At 49.2% G+C, this 20,912-nt stretch overlaps 1 protein-coding gene across 1 annotated transcript in view; it reads left to right on the forward strand.

Annotated features, from left to right (window-relative positions):
• The window catches only part of ALX4 (ALX homeobox 4), a 40,688-nt gene extending 20,889 nt beyond the window's left edge, over window positions 1-19,799 (forward strand). The window contains exons 2-4 of the mRNA XM_030452328.1: window positions 7,863-8,173; window positions 17,033-17,161; window positions 19,372-19,799. Coding sequence (XP_030308188.1) covers window positions 7,863-8,173; window positions 17,033-17,161; window positions 19,372-19,695 — 764 coding nt within the window. The 3' untranslated portion in view covers window positions 19,696-19,799. The remainder of the gene's footprint in view (window positions 1-7,862; window positions 8,174-17,032; window positions 17,162-19,371) is intronic.
• Window positions 19,800-20,912: the final 1,113 nt, after the last annotated feature.

Genomic DNA, 20,912 nt, shown 5'->3' on the forward strand with positions numbered 1-20,912 from the left:
TTCCTCTTTTCTTTTTTCTTTTTCCTCTTTTATCTTTTCTTTTCTCTTCTTTTTCCATTTTCTCTTTTTCTTCTTTTCTTTTTCTTTTTTTCTCTTTTCTCTTTTCTGTTTTCTTTTTCCTCTGTTTTCTTTTTTCTTTTTTTCTCTTTTCTCTTTTTTCTTTTCTATTTTTTTCTTTTTTCTCTTTTCTTATTTCTTTCTTCACTTTTCTCTGTTCTCTTTAATTTTTCCTTTTTTCTTTCTTCTCTATTCTCTTTCCTCTTTCCCCTTTTCTCTCTTTTTTTTTTCTCTTTTCCCTTTCTTTTTTCTTCTTTTTTCCTTTATCTTTTTGTTTTCTTTTTTCTCTTGCCTCTTTTCTTTTTTCTGTTTTCTTTTCTTTTTTCTTTTTTCTCTTTTCTTTTTTCCCTCTTTTCTTTTTTCTTTTCTCTCTTCTTTCTTCTCTTGCCTCTTTTCTTTTTTCTGTTTTCTTTTCTTTTTTCTTTTTTCTCTTTTCTTTTTTCCCTCTTTTCTTTTTTCTTTTCTCTCTTCTTTCTTCTCTTGCCTCTTTTCTTTTTTCTTTCTTTTTTCTCTTCTTTTTTTCTAATTTTTTCTTTTATCTTTTTCTTCTTTTTCTTGTTTTTCTCTTTTCTTTCTTCTTTCTCTTTTCTTTTTCCTTTTTCCTTTTTCCTTTTTCCTTTTTTCTTTTTTCTTTTTTCTTTTCTTTCTTCTTTCTTCTCTTTTCTTTTTTCTTTTTATTCTTTTTCCTTTTTCTGTTTTCTTTTCCTTTTTTCTCTTTTTTCTCTTTTTTCTCTTTTTTCTCTTTTTTCTCTTTTTTCTTTTTTTCTTTTTTCTTTTTTCTTTTTTTCTCTTATCTTTTTTTTCTTTTTTTCCCCTTTTTTCTTTTTTCTTTTTTCTTTTTTCTTATTTCTTTCTTCTCTTTCTCTATTCTCTTTTCTTTTTCCTTCTTTCTTTCTTCTATCTTCTCTTTTCTTTTTCTTCTTTTCTCTTCTTTATTTTTTTTCTTTTCCCTTTTTTCTCTTTTTTCTTCTTTTTTCTTTTTTCTTCTTTTTCTTTTTTCTTTCTTTTTTTTCTTCTTTTCTCTTTTCTTTTTTCTTCTTTTTTTCTCTTTTTTCTCTTTTCTCTTTCCTCTTTTCTTTCTTTTTCCTCTTTTATCTTTTTTCTTTTTACCTTTTTTCTTCTTTTTCTCTTTTCTTTTTCTCTTGTCTCTTTTCTGTTTTCTTTTTTTCTCTTTTCTCTTTCCTGTTTTCTTTTTTCTTTTTCCTCTTTTATCTTTCCTTTTTTCTTCTTTTTCTCTTTTCTTTTTTCTCTTTTCTCTTTTTTCTTTTCTATTTTCTTCTTTTTCTTTTTTCTCTATTTTATTTCTTCTCTTTTCTGTTCTCTTTTCTTTTTCCTTTTTTCTTTCTTCTTTCTTCTCTTTTCTTCTTTCTCTTTTATCTTTCCTTTTTTCTTCTTTTTTCCTTTATCTTTTTTCTCTTGCCTCTTTTTGTTTTCTCTTTTCTCTTTTCTCTTTTCTCTTTTCTCTTTCTCATCTTTTATCTTTTTTCTCTTTTCTTTTTTCTTTTTTCTTTTTTCTTTTTTCTTTTTCTTTTTCCTCTTTTTTCTCTTTTCTCTTTTTTCTTTTCTCTTCTTTTTTCTTTTTCTCTTCTTATTTCTTTCTTCTCTTTTCTCTTTTCTTTTTCCTTTTTTCTTTTCTCTTTCCTCTTTTCTCTCTTCTTTCTCTTTTCTCTTTCCTTTTTTCTTCTTTTTTCCTGTATCTTTTTTTTTCTTTTTTCTCTTGTCTCTTTTTTCCTCTTTCCTCTTTCCTCTTTCCTCTTTTCTTTTGGCTACAAGGGCTGTGTCTCACCTTTGGCAGTGTCCTCAGACCGACTTAGAGGGAATTTTGGAGATTTTTCTGCTCCTTTCCCTGCTGTTGCTCTTGCTCTATACTCAGAAAAAAAAAACCCAAAACCTCTCCTGGATGAGAGGGGTCCTAGGTGTGATCAGGAGGGGCAGAGCAGTGGGAAAAACTCCTTTTCCCCTGTGTCTGAGTAGGGTTTCTGTAGGAATTTTGCTCTGGAATGGGCTCCAGCAGGAGGCCAGGTTTTTCCCAGGGATTTTCAGTCTGTGTGGTTCACCAGTTCCCTCCCTTCAGCATCTCTGGGCAGGCTCATCATGGACATTGCCCATGCAGAAGGGTCCATTTAGTGCCCTGTTCTTCTCAGTGCAGAGGGAAAGCAGTGCCTGCCATGCATGGAGCATATTCCAGAATATAGAATTCCATATTACTCTGCAAGAAACCCCAAATCTGGCTGAGATCAGGGAATTTATTTGCATATTTCAGGAGCTGCTCTGCTTTATGCAGACTCAAGGGAAGTGCTAGTGGGCTGGACACAAAAATGAGATGAAATGGGGATATTCCAACCAGGATAACCACATCCCAGAATGATGCTGGTGCCTTGGGTCTTATGTAGGCTTCCACCTCCTGCAGCTGAGATGAATTCTGCCCAGCTGAGCATTTAAGTTGGGCCCAGGAGTGAAGGTGGGATGAGGAATCTGATCAGTGCTACTAAAACCACTGATGTCAGCTGCAGCCCCAGCATCCTGGGGCTCCTCTCAACATCTCTAAGCTCCTCCCTGCACCTGCAGACTGCAGGAGAGCTCACTCCCTGCAGGGCAATGAAACTAAAGGTTGGGACCTTCCATGTCAAAAATCCAGCTATATCTATATCTATATCTATATCTATATCTATATCTATATCTATATCTATATCTATATCTATATCTATATCTATATCATCTATCTATATCTATATCTATATCTATATCTATATCTGTATCTATATCTGTATCTATATAATCTATATATCTATATCTATATCATCTATATCTATACCATCTATACCTATACCTATATCTGTATTATCTATATAATCTATATAATCTATATATATATCTATATCATCTATATATCTATATCTATATCATCTGTATCACTATCTCTATATCTATATCATCTATATGATCTATATAATCTATATATATACCTATATCATCTATATATCTATATCTATATCTATATCAACTGTATCACTATCTCTATATCTATATCATCTATATCTATACCATCTATATCTATATCATCTCTCTCTATCTCTATCTCTATCTCTATCTCTATCTCTATCTCTATCTCTATCTCTATCTCATCTATATCTATACCATCTATACCTATACCTATATCTATATCTGTATCATCTATATCATCTATATATATACCTATATCATCTATATATCTGTATCTATATCATCTATATCACTATATCTATATATCTATCATCTATATCTTTATATCATCTATATCTATATCTATATCATCTATATATCATCTATAACTATATCTATATCATCTATGTCATCTATATCTATATCTATCTAAATATATGTATGTATATATATATATATATATATATATATATAAAATCATATATAACCCAAAATGGGGATTTTTTTTTTTTAATTATAGCCTCTGAGCTGATGTCTTGGTGTCACTGACAGGCAGGAGGCAGAAGGCTGCCAAAGACAACTTGGTAATATATATAATGTGTATGTATATATATATATAATAGGTATAATGGCTTCAGCATGTGTTAAGGCAAGATGACAAGGACTAGATAAGGGTCCTGTGGGCAGCCAGGCCCTGGGGGTGTGCTGGCTGGGCTGTGGTGTAAATCTGCCTTGGTAAAAACTGCAGAATACACTGCCCAAACCCCAGCTAAGCAAAATTGAAGCAAGAGTTGAGAGAGTGATATTTAGAGCCAGATATTTATTTCTGATATTTATTCATGATATTGATTTCTTAAATACCTGTGCTAGAGGTTTGTTGGGTTTGTTTGTTAAAAAAAAAAAAAAAAAAAAAAAGAACTTATGAAATAAATAGCTTCTGCTTCACTTTTTATTTCAATGAAAAGTAAAACTCAGAGCACAGCTGTGCAGGCAAGGAGAGGCACCATGAAATGACCACAGAGGTCACAGATATCTTGGGATGGACAGGGGAGATTCCCATTTTTTAGGCATAAAAGTGGGATGCTGATATTATGAGCACTCTCTACAATCCCTGCACTCCTGCTTTTCTTGGAGGGGTCCTTGTTGAGCAATAGCTACAACACAACCAGCTTATTCTGAAAGGGGCTTTTAATCTCATCTTCTGTAAAACATGAAAATATTTCAGAAAGCCCTTCAGCCTAAGGCAAGTGACCATGATTTTACTTGGACTGCATTGCTTTTGTGGATTAACTCTTAAAATTCCCACATAGTTGTCTGTATGGGGGATGTAACTCAGATTTTTACTTTTGAATCGTGATTTCTATAGAGAAATATTGAATAATTGTACTGCTATTCCAACTAGGTTTGCTCTGGCATTTTTCTATATAAATCCCAGGATGTGAGGTTGGAAGGGACCTCCAGGATGCCCTGGTCCAACCCTTCTCATCTTATTGTTTGCAGGAGATGTCCCAGCACCCCCTGGAGCTGAGACTTCCAACTTTCCCAAGTGGGGGAATCCCCCCCTTCCCCTGGGAGACCATTCCAAGGTCTGACTGTCCTCATGGGGACAAATTTCCCTCTTGTGTTCCAATGGAATCTCCCCAGGAGCACCTTGTGCCCATTGCCCCTCGTCTTGTCCATGGGACTCCTTGGACACAGGGAGTCTCCAGCTGCTTTGGAGCTGCCCTGCAAGTCCTGAACATGGGCAGAAGGTCTCCCCTCAGCCTTCTCTTCTCCAGGATGAACAGACACAGTTTCTCAGCCTCTCCTCACATCCCAGGTGCTCCACTCCTCTGATCACCCTCATGGCTCTTCTCTGGTCCCTCTCCAGCCTCTCCCCATCCTTTTTGTACAGCAGGGACCAAAACTGGACACAATATATTGTTCCCATTTTTAATAGAGAATTATTAATTGCACATGAATGATTTTTGAAAAATGGATGCTACATTCTTGCTTGTTCTCACTTCAAATCCTTCTGCATCTCTGGGAAAATGAGAGGGCCCCTAGCTGACTTCTGAAAATAGGGCTTGAAAGGGAAGAATGCTCCTGGCTTCTAGCTGGCCACTTGCTCTGCCTTCTCATGCAGAATGGATGTTCAGGAGGTATTTTAAGGTACCAGAGCTCTAAATTTCTTTCTCAATGACCTTATTTTTTCCCCCACAGATTAGAGACCCTCTCCAGCCTCTGCCCAACCTTTCTGTACATGGAGCAGTCTATCACAAAGGTTCCATAGGTTGTAGGACAAGATCTATCATTTCAACCTGAGCCCAAACTTGTGTATTTGAAGCATCCCACTCTCCCTTGCCAGGCTGACATGGTTAAAACTTCACGGTTAAGACTGTACATCAAGGTTTTACTTCAGCTCCCTCCCAAAATAGCACCCTTGAGGAAAAAAAACAAACAAAAAAACCCCCAAGCAGATCCATATTGTGAATCCAAATATTGTGCTTGGGAGTTCAGGTGCTGATTCTGTTCCAGCAGAGCACTGTGCTGCCTGGAACACCTTGGGCACTCCCTGAGTGCCTGCACCATCCTCTGGGGTTCCTGCACCACATTCCCCCCTCCTTCCTCCTCCCTGGGGTTCCCAGGTGCAGTGAGCTTGGGAAGGTATTGCCCTTCCAGGTGGATTAGGGATATGGGATGGGCAGCTCTCCTGCCCTAAAAAAATAGAGCATCATGATGATGGGGGCCCGTTTGTCCCTGCTCAGTGGCAACTGATACAGGGAAGTGCTGATGGTTTGGAAGGATGGCAAGGAACTGGGTGAGCAGGGCATCAGCTGGAAAGGCAGAAAATATCCTCCTCCTACTTCAGCTGGAAAGGTAGAAAATTTCCTCCTTCTGCTTCAGCTGGAAAGATAGAAAATATCCTCCTACTTCAGCTGGAAAGGCAGAAAATATCCTCCTAATTCAGCTGGAAAGGTAGAAAATTTCCTCCTTCTGCTTCAGCTGGAAATGTAGAAAATTTCCTTCTATTTCAGCTGGAAAGGCAGAAAATCTCCTCCTCCTACTTCAGCTGGAAAGGTAGAAGATTTCCTCCTTCTGCTTCAGCTGGAAAGGTAGAAAATTTCCTTCTATTTCAGCTGGAAAGGCAGAAAATACCCTCCTACTGCTCTAAGGGCAAGGATGGAGTCCTGAGCACTAAGGGAGGCACCAAAGGGCTTGTAAGGATGCAAGGATGCTCACATTGGCTCCTTGTCATGGAGATATTCCCAATATATCTCACAATATATAACTCCAGGTCTCTCCAGGTTTGATGAGAAACAGGCAGCCCAAACTTTGCACTGCAACTTTGAGACCATCTCCAGTTACAGGAAGTCTGGGCACATCGATATGCAGATGTATGTAATTTGTTTCATTTCAGCAGTCAACAGGACTGCTTGGAGGTTGGGGAATCTGTTCCTAGGGAAGCAGGGTTCCTCCTCCAGATGCACATCTCCAGCAGATAAACGACAGGGGAGTTCCCAAGGAAAAGCCTCAGATCTTGGCATTCGGTGCTGCTGGAGTCACAGAGCACCGGGGAGTGAAGAAGGCACAAAGACACAGGGGAAAATGTACTGAGCTTTCTAACATCATAAATTATATATAAAAAAAATATTTAAAAGAAATAAAAATGGAGGAAAAAATCCTGGAATACTCCCAATTATTTATTAACCCATCTCTACCGACTCTCATTGCTGCAGAGTTTCTGGAACTGTTTTATTATTGTTAGTTTTTGAAATTAAAAAGTATCAAGGCTGTGGCATCCAATTCACCCAGGCTGAGGGGGAAGCCACTGCCCAAATATCTTTTGGCTGCATCCCCCAGGAGGGATGGAGCAGGCAGACAGTGCAGGTACAGGGAGGAGGTGGCAGCCACTGGCCTGGACACTGATCTTGGTACCTAGGGAGGATAAATCTTCCCAAAATGTTCAAATCAAAGAGAGTCCACCTGCCCCTGGAGACTGCTGCTTTAACCAATAAATACCAAATAAAAAAATAGAATCATAGAATCACAGAATCATAGAATTGGCTGGGTTGGAAGGGACCTCAGAGATCATCAAATCCAACCCTTGAACCACTGTTGCGGTTGCTAGACCATGGCACTGAGTGCCACATCCAGTCTCTTTAAATATCTCCAGGGACAGAGAATCCACTACTTCCCTGGGCAGCCCATTCCAATGTCTGATCACCCTCTCCATAAAGAAATTCTTTCTAATATCCAACCTAAACCTCCCCTGGCACAACTTGAGACCGTGCCCTCTTGTCTTGCTGAGAGTTGCCTGGGAAAAGAGCCCAACCCCCCCCTGGCTCCAACCTCCTTTCAGGGAGTTGTAGAGAGTGATGAGGTCTCCCCTGAGCCTCCTCTTCTCCAGGCTGAACACCCCCAGATCCCTCAGCCTCTCCTCATAGGGTCTGTGCTCGAGTCCCTTCACCAGCCTGGTTGCCCTCCTTTGGACCTGCTCCAGCACCTCAATCTCATTCCTGAGCTGAGGGGCCCAGAACTGGACACAGGACTCAAGCTGTGGCCTCACCAAGGCTAAGCACAGGGGCAGAATCCCTTCCCTGGACCTGCTGGCCATGCTGTTCCTGATCCAGGCCACGATGCCATTGGCCTTCTTGGCCACCTGGGCACACTGCTGGCTCATGTTCAGCTTCCTGACAATCCAGACTCCCAGGTCCCTTTCTGCCACTCTCTACCCAGCCTGGAGCTCCCCGTGGGGTTGTTGTGGCCAAAGTGCAGGAAATATATATAGCAAATATAGCAAATAACCAATAAAAAGGGTTTACATCTCTCTCCTTCTTTTTCTCTCCCTCCTTTTTCTGCTTCCCTCCCCTTTCCTTTCCCCACCTCTCCCATCCCAGTAGGTAAGGAGAGCAGCTTGGGAGAGGCTGAGCTGCAGCCCAGCTCTGACCCTTCAGCCATGGACAGCAGCTACCTCAGTGTGAAGGAACCTGGGGTGAAAGTGCCCCAGGACAGGGCCAGCACTGACCTCCCCAGCCCCATGGATAAAGCTGACACGGAGAGCAACAAGGGCAAGAAGAGGAGGAACCGCACCACCTTCACCAGTTACCAACTGGAGGAGCTGGAGAAGGTCTTCCAGAAGACCCACTACCCAGATGTCTATGCCAGGGAGCAGCTGGCCATGAGGACAGACCTCACTGAGGCTCGTGTGCAGGTAAAGGGGGATGCTCTGGGGCTGGGGGAGCTGCAAACAGAGCCCCTGCTCTCTAAAGGGGGAGAGAAATCAGTCCTACAGATTCCTTTTTGTGCCCCACCACAGCCCTACCCAGAGTCTGTAGAATCACAGAATGATTTGGGTTGGAAGAGACCTTTGAGATCATCAAGTCCAACCCTTGATCCACTCCCTCCCCCCGTGGTTCCCAGCCCATGGCACTGAGTGCCACATCCAATGTCTTCTTGAAAACCTCCAGGGATGGAGAATCCACCCCCTCCCTGGGCAGCCCATTCCAATGTCTGATCACCCTCTCTGGAAAGGATTTTTTCCTAATATCCAACCTAAACCTCCCCTGGCAGAGCTGAAGCCCGTGGCCTCTTGTCTGACTGATGGAGAAGAGCCTGACCCCCGCCTGGCTCCAACCTCCTTTCAGGGAGTTGTAGAGAGTGATGAGGTCTCCCCTGAGCCTCCTCTTCTCCAGAGTAAACCAGCTGAGGGCTGGCACACCTCTGCAGTACACTCAGGCAGAAGGATAGGACAGAAAGGTACCTCCATCCCTGACCCCCCAGCATCAGAACTGATGTCCTGAGCTGCAGAGCTCACAGGCAGGTCAGCCTCACTCTCACCCTAAACAAAAGCACCATCTTCAGGAGGCTGATCAGGGGACACAGGTTCAGGAAGGCTAAATGGGAGGAAGCCTTCTCACAGCTCTTTCTAGCCAGATGGGGATGCAGAAGTGAGCAGGACATTCAGTAGCAGAGAGGTGATGCAGGAGGGGCAGCTCTTGCTGCCTGCTTGGTGAAACAGACACTGAGACTGCATGAAACCTGCTCATTTGCTGGAAAAAAATGAGAGAGCATCCTGAGAGAGCACCCTTGCTGGAGGTGAGAAGGAAAGGATGTCCCAGCACAGCACCCTCTGCCTGAGGACAGGTACAGCCTGGTGTCAGAGCCCTACAGAGGAATCAGCTCACTGCAGGGGTTGAAGCATCCACCTCCTGCTTCTCCATCCTGCTGCTGGGTGTCAGGGTCTGTTCACCATCAATTGCCCAGGTGGGAACAGCCTCCCAGGCAGAGAGGGTTACCTCTCTGCCCTGAACACAGGCTGGGGGGTTTCAGGAGATGTCTGACATCAGCCTTCCCTTGGCACTAAGCACTGCTTGTAGCCAAAAGCAGTGCCAGCCCTAAAGAGGATGAAGCTTTCTCACAGCTCTTTCTGGCCAGATGGGGGATGCAGAAGTGAGCAGGACATTCAGTAGCAGAGAGGTGATGCAGGAGGGGCAGCTCTTGCTGCCTGCTTTAAGCAGACACTGAGACTGCATGAAACCTGCTCATTTGCAGAAAAAAAAAACCAAAAAAAGGTGCTTCCACCACCTTGAGAGAAGCAGAAGGGTCAAACAAAATGTTGCAGCCTCCCCACCTCCACCTCCACAAGGTCCCAGCTCCCAGGAACCAACCTGGGTTGGTCCAGCAGAGCCAAACTCCAGACTGAAGGAGTAAATGATCCTCTGGATCCTGCTTTTCCCACTGAGCCCAGGTTAAGCTGAAGGCCTGGCAGAGGGCAGAGCATTTGGAGACAGGAGCAGCACAGCTTGGAGCAGACATCCATGCCTCCAGCAAAGGTCTTAGTGAAGCTTGGGCTCTCCTTTTCCAGCCCAGCTAACCCTGTGCCTTCCCTCTGAAGGTGTTTATCAGCTCCACCACCCCCAGAACCTCCATCAGCATGATGTTTGGAGGCATCTGGTTGTCCTTTGACACTGGGAAGACTCCCAGCTCCTGGACAGCCTTGGCTTGCCCTCTGCTCTGCCCCTTCCTTGTGCAGCCAGGCCAGCATCATTCCAGTTTCCTCCCTGCTTTTACTTCCAGCTCCAAGGAGCTGCAGGATTTTTCTTGCCCGTTTTGCCTAAATTGGTTGGCAGGGCTTGGTGTGTTCTCCTTGCCCACAGCTGTTTCTCTTCAGGCTGTGTGTCAGCAGAAAGCATCCCAGTATCCACCAGTCTCCCCCCTACCCTGCTGAGCACTGGGGGAGGCACCACTCCGAACTCTCTCTATTCCTGCTGGATAGAGCCCTGGGATTCCCTCAGAGCATCACAAGTGCTGATGGGGGTCTCCAGGAGCAGCATGGGGTTATGGGGCTGCACAGTGAAATTCCTGGAATCCAGGAATTCCATGAAAATGGAGGTGCTGGCCTCTGAGCCAGGGGGGGCAACCAGCTCACCCCATCCAGCAGAGCCAGGGCAGGCCAGGCAGATGATAGCCACAAATTCACCATCCATGATTTCAGGGTCTTTTTTTCCCTCTTTTCCACGGGACAGCAGTGAGGCTGAGGGCACACACACCTCCCCAAGCAGCCTGGGGAGTGAGAACCAGGATGGATCCCCACGTCTGCTGGTTGGGCAGGCACTGGGGGGGTTCCTCTGGGCTCCCAGGAGAGGTTGCTGGCTAGGGAGCTGCTCAGCCTTGGCACAGTGGTCACAACCCCCCCAGAGGCACTGGGATGCAGGCTGGGGTGACCCAGGGCTGTGCTTCCCACCAGGGAGGCTTCTGGGGCTAGGTAAAGACTTTGTGAATCAGGCCAGCTCCTGTCTCCAGCCCTGGGTTGTGTTTGAGCTTGTTTAAGCTTTGCTTTGGCCTCCTCCCACCCCTCCTGGGCAGTTCTGCTCTGCAGAGACCTCCTCATGCCAATGCTGCAGCTCCCAGGGACATCAGCTCCCAGCCAAGGAGCAGGCACAGGCATGGGGCAGCAGCCCAGGAGGCTGATGATGGGAAAAACACCTCCTGCAAGGGCCCAACCAGGGCCAAGACAGAGTGTGAAAAGCACAGATAAAGCCACAAGCCTCTTACTTCTTTCCTCCTGCAAGCCAAATTACCACTATGGATTCAGACACTTCCCACCAAGCTGGCAGGGGCTCTGGGCACAGCCCTGCTGAGCCTCTCCCAAGGAAGGTACAGTCCTCTAAGGGATGGCAAGTGTCCTGGGACAATTCCCTGGAGGCCAACTTCAGCTACCTGCAAAGCTGGAGAGAGCACAGCAGAGTGGCAGGAAGGTGAGGTGTGGGTTGTGATACCCCTTCCCATGGCTGAGCCAGCCTTTGGCTGGAGGTCATCCATCCATCCATTCCCCCATCCCCCCATCCATCCCCCCATCCATCCATCCATCCATCCCCCCATATAATCCCCATCCATCCATACCCCCATCCTTCCTTCCATCCATCCATCCCCCCATCCATCCATCCATCCATCCATCCATTCCCCCATCCCCCCATCCATCCCCCCATCCATCCATACCCCCATCCTTCCTTCCATCCATCCATCCCCCCATCCATCCATCCATCCATTCCCCCATCCCCCCATCCATCCCCCCATCCATCCCCCCATCCATCCATCCATCCATCCATCCCCCCATCCTTCCTTCCATCCATCCCCCCATCCATCCCCCCATCCATCCCCCATCCATCCATCCCCCCATCTATCTCCCCATCCATCCATCCATCCATCCATCCCCCCATCCATCATCCATCCATCCATCCATCCCCCATCCATCCATCCATCCATCCATCCCCTCTGCCCAGGTTTGGCTCCCTGGGGAGTGCCACTGGTCACCAGTCTGCAGACAGGAGCAGATGGGGACCCCAGACAGGCAATTGGAAGCTCTGAGTTTGGCTTTTTTTTTTTCTATCCCTTTCCCAAGCTTATGCTTAATTAGTGAAATAGCTGCTGGAGGTCTCAGTGCCTGGGGAAGAGCCCATGCCAGCAGCAGCAGGGATGAGGAGGGGACACAGAGCAGTGGCATCCCACAGCCTGGCCCCACTCCTGCTTCATTTCTCTGCTTGCCTTGGTTCTGGCCATCAGTGCCCACCAACACCCAAATTAATTCCCCCTGTGATGCCAGGCATCCTTTTCCCTCCCTGTCCCCCTTGAGCTTGTTTCCAGGCAATATTAAACCACTACACAGTTGCACATCCCAGTCCTTTCTCCTCTTCTTCCAAGGCTGGGGCTGAAAAGCCCCAAAAAGAGCTCCTGAGCTTCTTCCAGACCATCCAGGGCTGCAGCAGATGTCTGAGGCAGTGGCACTAAAGGCATAGACACAATGTGTGTAATGACCTTGGGCTCCCCTGGCTGCTCATCTCTCCTGGGCTGTGAGCATCCCTGCCCCCTGGCCTGTCCTGCTGCAGAGGAGAGAGAGATGGGGCTGGCAGAGGCTTTGACAGGGAATAAAACCTCCCTGGCAGCCCCCTCAGAGCCAGCCTGATGGCTGCTGGGGCTCCTCTCAATGAAATGGTTTTGACAGTGACCCCGTGGTGTGTTGGGGGCATGAAAGGGAGAGGGAAATGTTAAACTCTGCTGTAGCAAAATGACTGCCTTGGGAAAGAAAAAAAGCAAAAAAAAGCGAAGTGAAGCGAAGAGAGAGAAGATGAGAAGAGAAGAGAAGAGAAGTGAAGAGAAGAGAAGAGAAGAGAAGAGAAGAGAAGAGGAGAGGAGAGAAGAGGAGAAGAGAGAAGAGAGAAAAGAGAAAAAAAGAAAAGAGAAAAGAAGAGAGAAAAGGGAAAAAAAGAAAAAAGAAGAGCAAGAGAAGAGAAGAAAAGAGGAAAGAGAAAAGAAGAAGAGAAAAGAAAAAAGAAGCAAAGCAAGAAGTAATATATCTTGATCCCTTTTCCCCCATAAAACCCTGGGAGGCTGGTGGAAGGAGCGGAAAGACTGAGCTAAGCCTGCAGGAAATTAAACATGAAATGAAAACAAGCTCAAGTTATTCAATTCTCTCATCCCAGGCTCCAATTTCCCATTCCAGGCCACTGATAAAATGGTGTCCAGTTTCAGCACTCCAGGATGAATTCTGTCTCTGTTCTTCCAGGCTGAAAAGCAAAGGGCCGGTGGCCATCTCCAGGAAGAGGGGAGACAGGCTGGCCCGTGGCAGAAGGATGGGGTCCTGGAGACAGACAGACAGACAGACAGATGGGGACTTAGCAGAGGGAGGAGGGTAGCAGGGCCAGAGATGAGCAGAACAGATGCTGTGAGGCTGCCAGAGGAGAGTGGGAGCAGCATCTGTGTTGGGAAGCTCTCCCCTGCTGCCAGGCTGGACATGGGTGAGTAGGAAGGAGAGGGGAAAAAAAAAAAATCACCTTTTTCTTTGACTTGGAGGGAGGATGAATACAGTGATGCAGCCCTCGTGGTCAGGGGACCATCCAGCCATGGGCAGGGGGTGCTGGGGGAGGTTCTGGCTCAGCCCATCACCCTGTTTGGGGACCTGGGGCTTGGTGGCATCAGCAGAAGGTCAGCACCTGCTGGGTGCCAGGGTGGCAGCTGTGGGACAGGGAGGGGGAGCCTCCTGCTTTCCTTGGGACAGAGGCTGCTCCTGGCTTCTTCATCCCCCAGCTGGGGATGCACATGGATTTAGGTGGAAGAATGGCTGAATGTTTATGGAGAGATGAAACATTTTCTGTCCCATGCATTTTTATAGGGCTGGCTGGGTAGAGCAGGGCCCATCAAAGCACTGTTTGCAGCAGTCAGATACATGGCATTCCCACAGTCCTTGTTTCTCCCTGTGCTAAGGATTGCATCCTGACTCCAGAGGACACACTGCACTGACCTGTCCCAGCCTCTCCTGACTCAAGGTGATAGGCAATGAAAGGAAAAGGACTTCTGTTGTCTTTTAGATCTGCCATGTAAAAGCAGATGCCCTCTACAATTGAGGAAGCCAGGAAATACTTAGGATTAGTTGGTTTGTTTGTTGGTTTTTTTGGTTTTTTTCCTTTGCATTATCCATTGCCCTGCCTGCTGTGTTTTCCCCGGAGCACTCTGGAGGTTTGGAGAAACCTGATTGCAAGATACCAAACAGCCTCAAAGGATTTGGACCAGAGGAGAACTTTAAAAAGTGGTTCACGTAGCATTTTGGGGCAGTGGCTCACTGTCAGCGTTTGGAGCATCCCCAGTGCCTTCAGAACCAGTGCTGGGACAGGGGACACTCTGGAGAGGAGTCCAAAGGGACCCCAGCCCAGGCTGATGGTGCCAGAGATCACTGCAGATCTGAGCATCCCTTTTGGACCTTGTTCCCAAGCTGTTCCCAAGCTGTCCCCAAGCTGGCAGGGCAGGTGTGGCTCACTGCCAGCCTTTGGAGCATCCCCAGTGCCCTCAGCACCAGTGCTGGGACACTCTTCCTTCCATCCCCATGAACTGGTTTGCCACAGCTTCCCAGCCCACCAGTCCTGGGGGGTTGCAGTTTGGGAATTACACAGTTTAAAGCAATTTTTTTCCTCCAATCCAGCTCAATTCAATGTGTGAATGAGGAGAAGCAGAGGAAAAAAATCCATGCCGGGCACCCTGCTCCACCTTGGCTGCCCCTCTGGGAACCCTCCCTGTGTTTCCAGCAGGTCTGAGGGGGGGTCCAAGGGGACCCCAGCCCAGGCTGATGGCTCTGGAGGTCACTGCAGATCTGAGCATCCCTTTTGGACCTTGTTCCCAAGCTGTCCCCAAGCTGGCAGGGCAGGTGTGGAGCCTTTGCCAGGCTGGGGGAAGAGCCCCATCCATCTGCCTGGCACATGTTGGCCCCAGCCTCAGGCAGAGCCAGCCCTCTGCTCCCTACCTGCTCCCCACCCCTCTGTACACAGCGGGGCCTCCCCAGCCCCAGGAGGAACCGGGTCAGCACCAGGGACTTGGAATCTGCAGATCAAAGGAGGGGGATTTGGGACTGGCCTGCAGCTGGGCTGTGCAGTGGCTGTGCCAAGAAAAGGTAGAAGAAAAGCAGACAGATGCCTCGGGCATCAAACCTGCTCCAGGAGGATGCTCTTGAGCTGCACCATGTGCTCAGCTGGCAGAAGGATCAGATTTTTTTTTTCTGCTGCTGCTTTTTGCACCCAGTGGGAACCCACATAGGGTTTTTTCATTTGGGGTGGGGGTGTTTAGCATCCTATTAATGCTAACTAGCTATGGGGTTCAGCCTGGCTTGGGGATGACCCCCAGCAGTGGTGCAGGGACACTGTGTCCTACACCACCCCCAGCCCAGGAGGGGAGGAGATGCCCGGGCATCACCCCACACCAACCAGACCCTCAGCTGCCCACTGAGGGGCAAACTGACCCAGGAGAGCCTGAAACAACCCTTTTGCTGCCAGCAAAAATCAGCTCAGACCAAAAAACTACAAACCCTCCAGCCAAGCGCCCGCCTCGCCCCACAAAACCCCCCCAAAAAAACTCTGCTTTGCCCAGCAAAGTGTTGGAGCTGCCCCAAAGGCTGTGGGTTAGAGGTGTTCCCCCCCCCCCCCCCCCCTTTCCCCTCTCCAGGAGGCACCGTGTAAAACTCAAAGCAGAACCCAGGACAGACCTGGGCTGCTCCTTTCATGCACTGGCCTGACCTGCAGAACCCAGCCCCTGGTGATCACCCGCATCCCTCAGTGCCTTCAAAGAGCCTCTTGATTGATGTGCTGCCCTGACTCATGAGCTTCAAGAGGCTTTGAAGACACTGGGCCAGGCTCAGATCTCTCTCAGGCTGATGCAAATCAGGAGCAGTGGTGCTGACAGCAGTGCAATGAGCCACACTGATGTCAAGCCAGTAAAAATAAGAGGAGAAACAGCATTCAGGGCTGTCCTCTGCCTTGGAGGGATCTTCAAGGGTGAAGCAGAGAGCTGCAAACCTGCAAAGAAAACTCAAGAGGAAAGCAGAGAACACAGGGCACTTGTCCTTTCCTGCAGCTCAGGAGGGATGTTACACGTGATTTTACTTTTTTTTTAACAATTAATTAAAGTTCAGTGAGAAATGCAAGCTCTCAGCCAAGGGCAGCATCCTAGCCAGGATTAGGACTGGGGAAAGCTCTGGCATTGCTGGATTCAGCCCGGGAGCAGCACTGCAGGGTGCATTGGAACTTGTCACCTGGGACTGGCTGGTGGCCTGAGAGCTGCAGGCAGCACCTGGGGAACAGAGATGAGCGGTAGAAGGAAGATGGGTTATCCCTGGGCAAACCAGGCCACAAGAGGCAAGAGTTGGGAATGTCCCCAGACAGACAGGACACTGAGCATCACCTTCTGCCCACCTTCACAGCCCCCTGTCACCCTCTTCATAGAATGGTTTGGGTTGGAAGGGACCTTACAACCCCCCCAGTTCCAACCCCTGCATGGTCAGGGACACCTCCCACCAGCCCAGGTTGCTCCAAGCCCCATCCAACCTGACCTGAGACACTGCCAGGGATGGGGCAGCCACAGCTTCCCTGGCAAACCTGGCACAGGGGCTCAGCACAGAATGCTGAGCTTGGAAGAGACCTCCAAGCTCCTCCAGCCCAACCTTGCACCAACACCACAGCCAACTCCTAACCCATGGCCTTAAGGACCAGCTCCAAATGCCTTTTCAATGCCTCCAGGGATGGGGACTCCACCACCCTCACCCCAAACAATTTCTTCCTCACCTCCAACCTCCATCTCCCCTCTCCCACTTGGAAACCATTTCCCCTTCTCCTCTCCCTACCCCCCGTGTCCAAAGCCCTCCCCCAGCTTTCTTGTAGCTACTTCAGATATTGGAAGGTTGCTCTGAGCTCACCTGGGAGCCTCCTCTTCTCCAGGCTCAACAACCCCAATCCCTCAGCCTGGATTCCCAGGGAGCTGCTCAGCCCTCTGAGCATTTCAGTGGCTCTGCTCTGGACACCTTCCAGGAGCTCTGTGTCCTTCTGATGTTGGGCACTCCAGAACTGGACCCAGAACTCCAGGTGGGGTCTGACAGGGGCAGAGCAGAGGGGAAGAATCCCCTCCCTCGACTGCTGTCTGTGCTGCTGGTGGTGCAGCCCAGGACCCGGCTGGGTTCTGAGCTCCAAGTGCACACTCAGGGCTCTCACCTTGAGCTCCTGCTCCACCTGAAGGTTCTTTCTTTCTTCTTCCCCAGGTGTGGTTTCAGAACCGGAGGGCGAAATGGCGCAAGAGGGAGAGGTTTGGTCAGATGCAGCAGGTCCGGACCCACTTCTCCACTGCCTATGAGCTGCCCCTGCTCACCCGTGCTGAGAATTATGCCCAGGTGAGCACATCCCTCCCATTCCATCCCTCCGATGCCTGCTGGACACATCACCCCTCTCCCAGTCTCCCACACACAGATCTTTGCTCCTCTGGTTCATTCACCCACCCTCAGGTGAGGCTGCAAGAGCATCAGGGCTGGAGTGACCTTAGCAAAGGGCCAGGAATTATTTAGCTGGGTGTCCTGCTCACCACCCTCATGCCCTGGCTTGGTGCAGCCATCTGGAAAGCAGGCAGCAATGTGGAACATCTTGCAGCCACCCTTTGGCCAGAGGTCACCATGCTCAGCACAGCCTGGGACACTGTCCTTCTCCCAGCACATCTCCCACTGGTTTGGAAAAGGTGTTTTCCAGGACAGCTCCCTGTTGCTATGCCTTGGTTTTCCTGCCCCTTCTTTAGGAGGCTGGACAAAAAAGTATTTTTCTCCTGACAAGTTCCCACAGCTGTCTTCCAGCGCTTGGCTGTGGTACTCACAGATTACTCAGTGATGGCTGGGGATGCTTCCCAAGGGTCTTGTAGGGCTGTGCTCCAAAGGAAGAGTGGGAATAGTCTTGCAGTTGCTCCTGGGGCTGTAAGGACTGTTCCTGTCCTGGCCCAGAAGGCAGGTGACACAGCTCCCTGCCTCCTTGACCTTCCATCTTCTCACCCCATGTCTTCAGATGCTGCCAGGGCAGATGGGCATTCACTACTCTAGGGCTGAGCTATGCTCCAGCAAATCACTCCCTCCATCCTGCTGAATCCTCCTCCCATCATCCAGAATTTGCTCGAGGGCACAGTTTTCCAGGCAGGATGCTCTGAACCTGACTTGTCGTCAGGGATGTGCTGGGAGTTCCTGCCCCTTGATGCCCTTGCTGTCAGCCACCTCCCTTGCCAGCACCACACCAAAAGCTCCCCAGCAGCCAAGCCAAGAACATTTGACCTCTCTCCTGCTTGGCATCTCCCCCAAAATGAACGAGAAGCCCTTATGAAATAGCTGAGAGATGCCAAAGCACTTTGCCAAGCAGAAGGGACTCTCAGCAGCCTTTTCAGCTCTCCCTTCTTTGTCTTTGCAACTTACACTGTGCCCTCCCTCCATGATGCCCTCCTCTCCCAGCCCCAGAGATCATAAAAAAAAATGAAAAGCAGTTTGCAGGAGGTCCCAAGGCTGAGTGCTGTGGGTGAAGGACCCAAGGACCCATTGCCCTCTTGCACCAGCCAAATGGTCACCTCCTCCCAGCCTTCATCATCCTGCATGCCCATCCTCCCCACCACAGCACACCTGCAAATACTGAGTGAGCCCCTCTCTCTTCTTCTGCAATATCATTTCAGAAGTGAGGCTGCCTGTACCAAGAGCTCCAGAAAGTGCTGAAAGTTAAAAAAAATATTTAAAAAAAAAAAAAAAAAAAAAAAAAAAAAAAAAAAAAGCTGGGAGTGGGAGGAAATGGACAGAGAGGCACCACAGCAGAGCAGGAGCACACTCCTGCTGCCCTCTGCACTCACTGACCCTGCCAAGGATGACATAGAGATTTTGGTCCCCAACTGCTGGCTGGGGTTGTGCTGCTGCTGGTGATGCTGGCAGGGACCCGTGCACCACATCCTGCAGCACTGGCTGCTCCTTGCACACAGGGATGCCCTAAAAGCCAGGGGCTGGGGCTGGACACCTTCCCTCTCCTGAGGACTGCTGCTGGTGGCATCCCCAGAGCAACCCCAATGCCGCTTCTTCAGCCACTGGAATGGTCTCCCAGGGGAACGGGGGGATTCCCCCACTTGGGAAAGTTGGAAGTCTCAGCTCCAGGGGGTGCTGGGACATCTCCTGCAAACAATAAGATGAGAAGGGTTGGACCAGGGCATCCTGGAGGTCCCATGTGGTTCTATGCTTCCCATCCCCAAATCCAAAACCCTTCCTGGATCAGCAACAAAGGTGCTGCCTCCCCTGATTCTGTGATTATAAGAGGTTCTATGCTTCTTTTCCTACCCCCAGTTCCAGAACCCTTCGAGGATCAGCAGCCTCCCTCAGTTCCATGATTCTAAGAGGTCCTATGCCTTCTTTTCTCACCCTCAGATCCAGAACCCTTCCTGGATCAGCAACAAGGGTGCTGCCTCCCCTGATTCCATGATTCTAAGAGGCTCTGTGCTTCTTTTCCCATCTCCAGATCCCGAACCCTTCCCGGATCAGCAACCTCCCCCCAGTTCCACGATTCTAAGAGGTCCTGTGCCTTCTTTTCTCACCCTCAGATCCAGAACCCTTCCTGGATCGGCAACAACGGTGCCGCCTCCCCCGTGCCCGCCTGCGTCGTTCCCTGCGAGACCGTCCCGTCCTGCATGTCCCCCCACGGCCATCCCCACGCAGCCGGAGGTGTCTCGGAATTCCTCGGTGTGTCCGGACCGGGCAGCCACGTGGGACAGACACACATGGGTGGCCTCTTCGGTACGGCGGGCATGAGCCCCGGCCTCAATGGCTACGAGCTGAATAGCGAACCGGACCGCAAGACTTCCAGCATCGCTGCGCTGAGGATGAAGGCGAAGGAGCACAGCGCTGCCATCTCCTGGGCGACATGACCCGCCGGACACCCAGAGAGCACACGGGGACGACGGCCACCTCCATCCATCCGCCTGGGACTCCAGACAGCAGTTGCCTCCTCGGCTTGGGGGTGTGAATGCAGCACTTTTAGCAACCCTAGGTATATAAAGTTAACCCAAATGGAGTGTGCCCGGCTTGCCCGAGGGCGGGCGGGGAGAGGGAGGCTGTGGAGCAGCACCTCCCCCAGTCACAGCTGGGTTGGGATGCGTCCTCTCTCGCCACCACCTCCCCAATAACCTGGGCATTTTTATTTTTTTTTTAGTTTTTTTTTTCTCCCTGCTCCTTTTTTCGGACACCACATGTGCCTTTCCAAAGAGCCAGAGCCTTTGCAGCAGCTTCCCCCCTTCATCTTTCATCCTCCACACACACACACACACACACAGAAATTCCCCTCCTAACTTGTCAATTGCTCAGATCAGTTCTGCCTTGGGCAGGGGACTGGATGGGGACACTGGCACCAGCAAAGAGACCTCTCAGGCTGCTCCCATCCTCTTAGCAGGAGCCACAGCTTCCCACAGCTGAGCAGGGGACAGAAAGATAACACAGAGCTAGAAAGAAGACTGCATTGCCCCATCTCCTCCTACCCTGCTTCCTCTCCATCTCCATCACCAAGAGGTGCAGCACAGAGCCAGAGGAGCCTGTGAAGGGAAAACCTTGCAAGGTGCCACCACTCTGGGAGGTTTTTTTCCAGCTCTCCTGGCTGGAGGTGCAGCCTGGCAGATGAGGGCTGCCCCAGGGACCACCCTGAGCTTTGCTTTGCTGTGCCCACGGGCAATGTTGAGGCTGATGTGCAGTAAAACCTTCCCTCTGGCTTTTGCTGGGTCAGGAATTAGCCCCCTCAGCCCTGGGAGGGGGATAGAGTTGCTGTGTAAATGCACAGGTCCCCAAAGAGACTGGTCTGAGAACCAGCTCAGGTGCCAGCACACAGCCAGAGTTGTGTGAGGCCACCAAACCCCTCACACATCCTTGGCCTGGGGTCAGGGATGTGCAATAAGAGCCCTTCCCTGCCGCAGGCATCTCTGCACTGGGAATTGTGCAGGGAGCAGGCTGGGGACAGACCCGAGGCTGGGTGAGGGTCTCATCCCCAGCCACCTCAGATCCTCTTCAGCCTGAACCAGGATGTGTCTCCTGGTTTTCCCTCCCTGTGCTCTTACCTGCACAGCACTGCTAAGTAACACCTCCTTCACAAGGCTAA

This window comes from Calypte anna, chromosome 5A (assembly GCF_003957555.1).
Source record: "Calypte anna isolate BGI_N300 chromosome 5A, bCalAnn1_v1.p, whole genome shotgun sequence".
Taxonomy (NCBI): domain Eukaryota; kingdom Metazoa; phylum Chordata; class Aves; order Apodiformes; family Trochilidae; genus Calypte; species Calypte anna.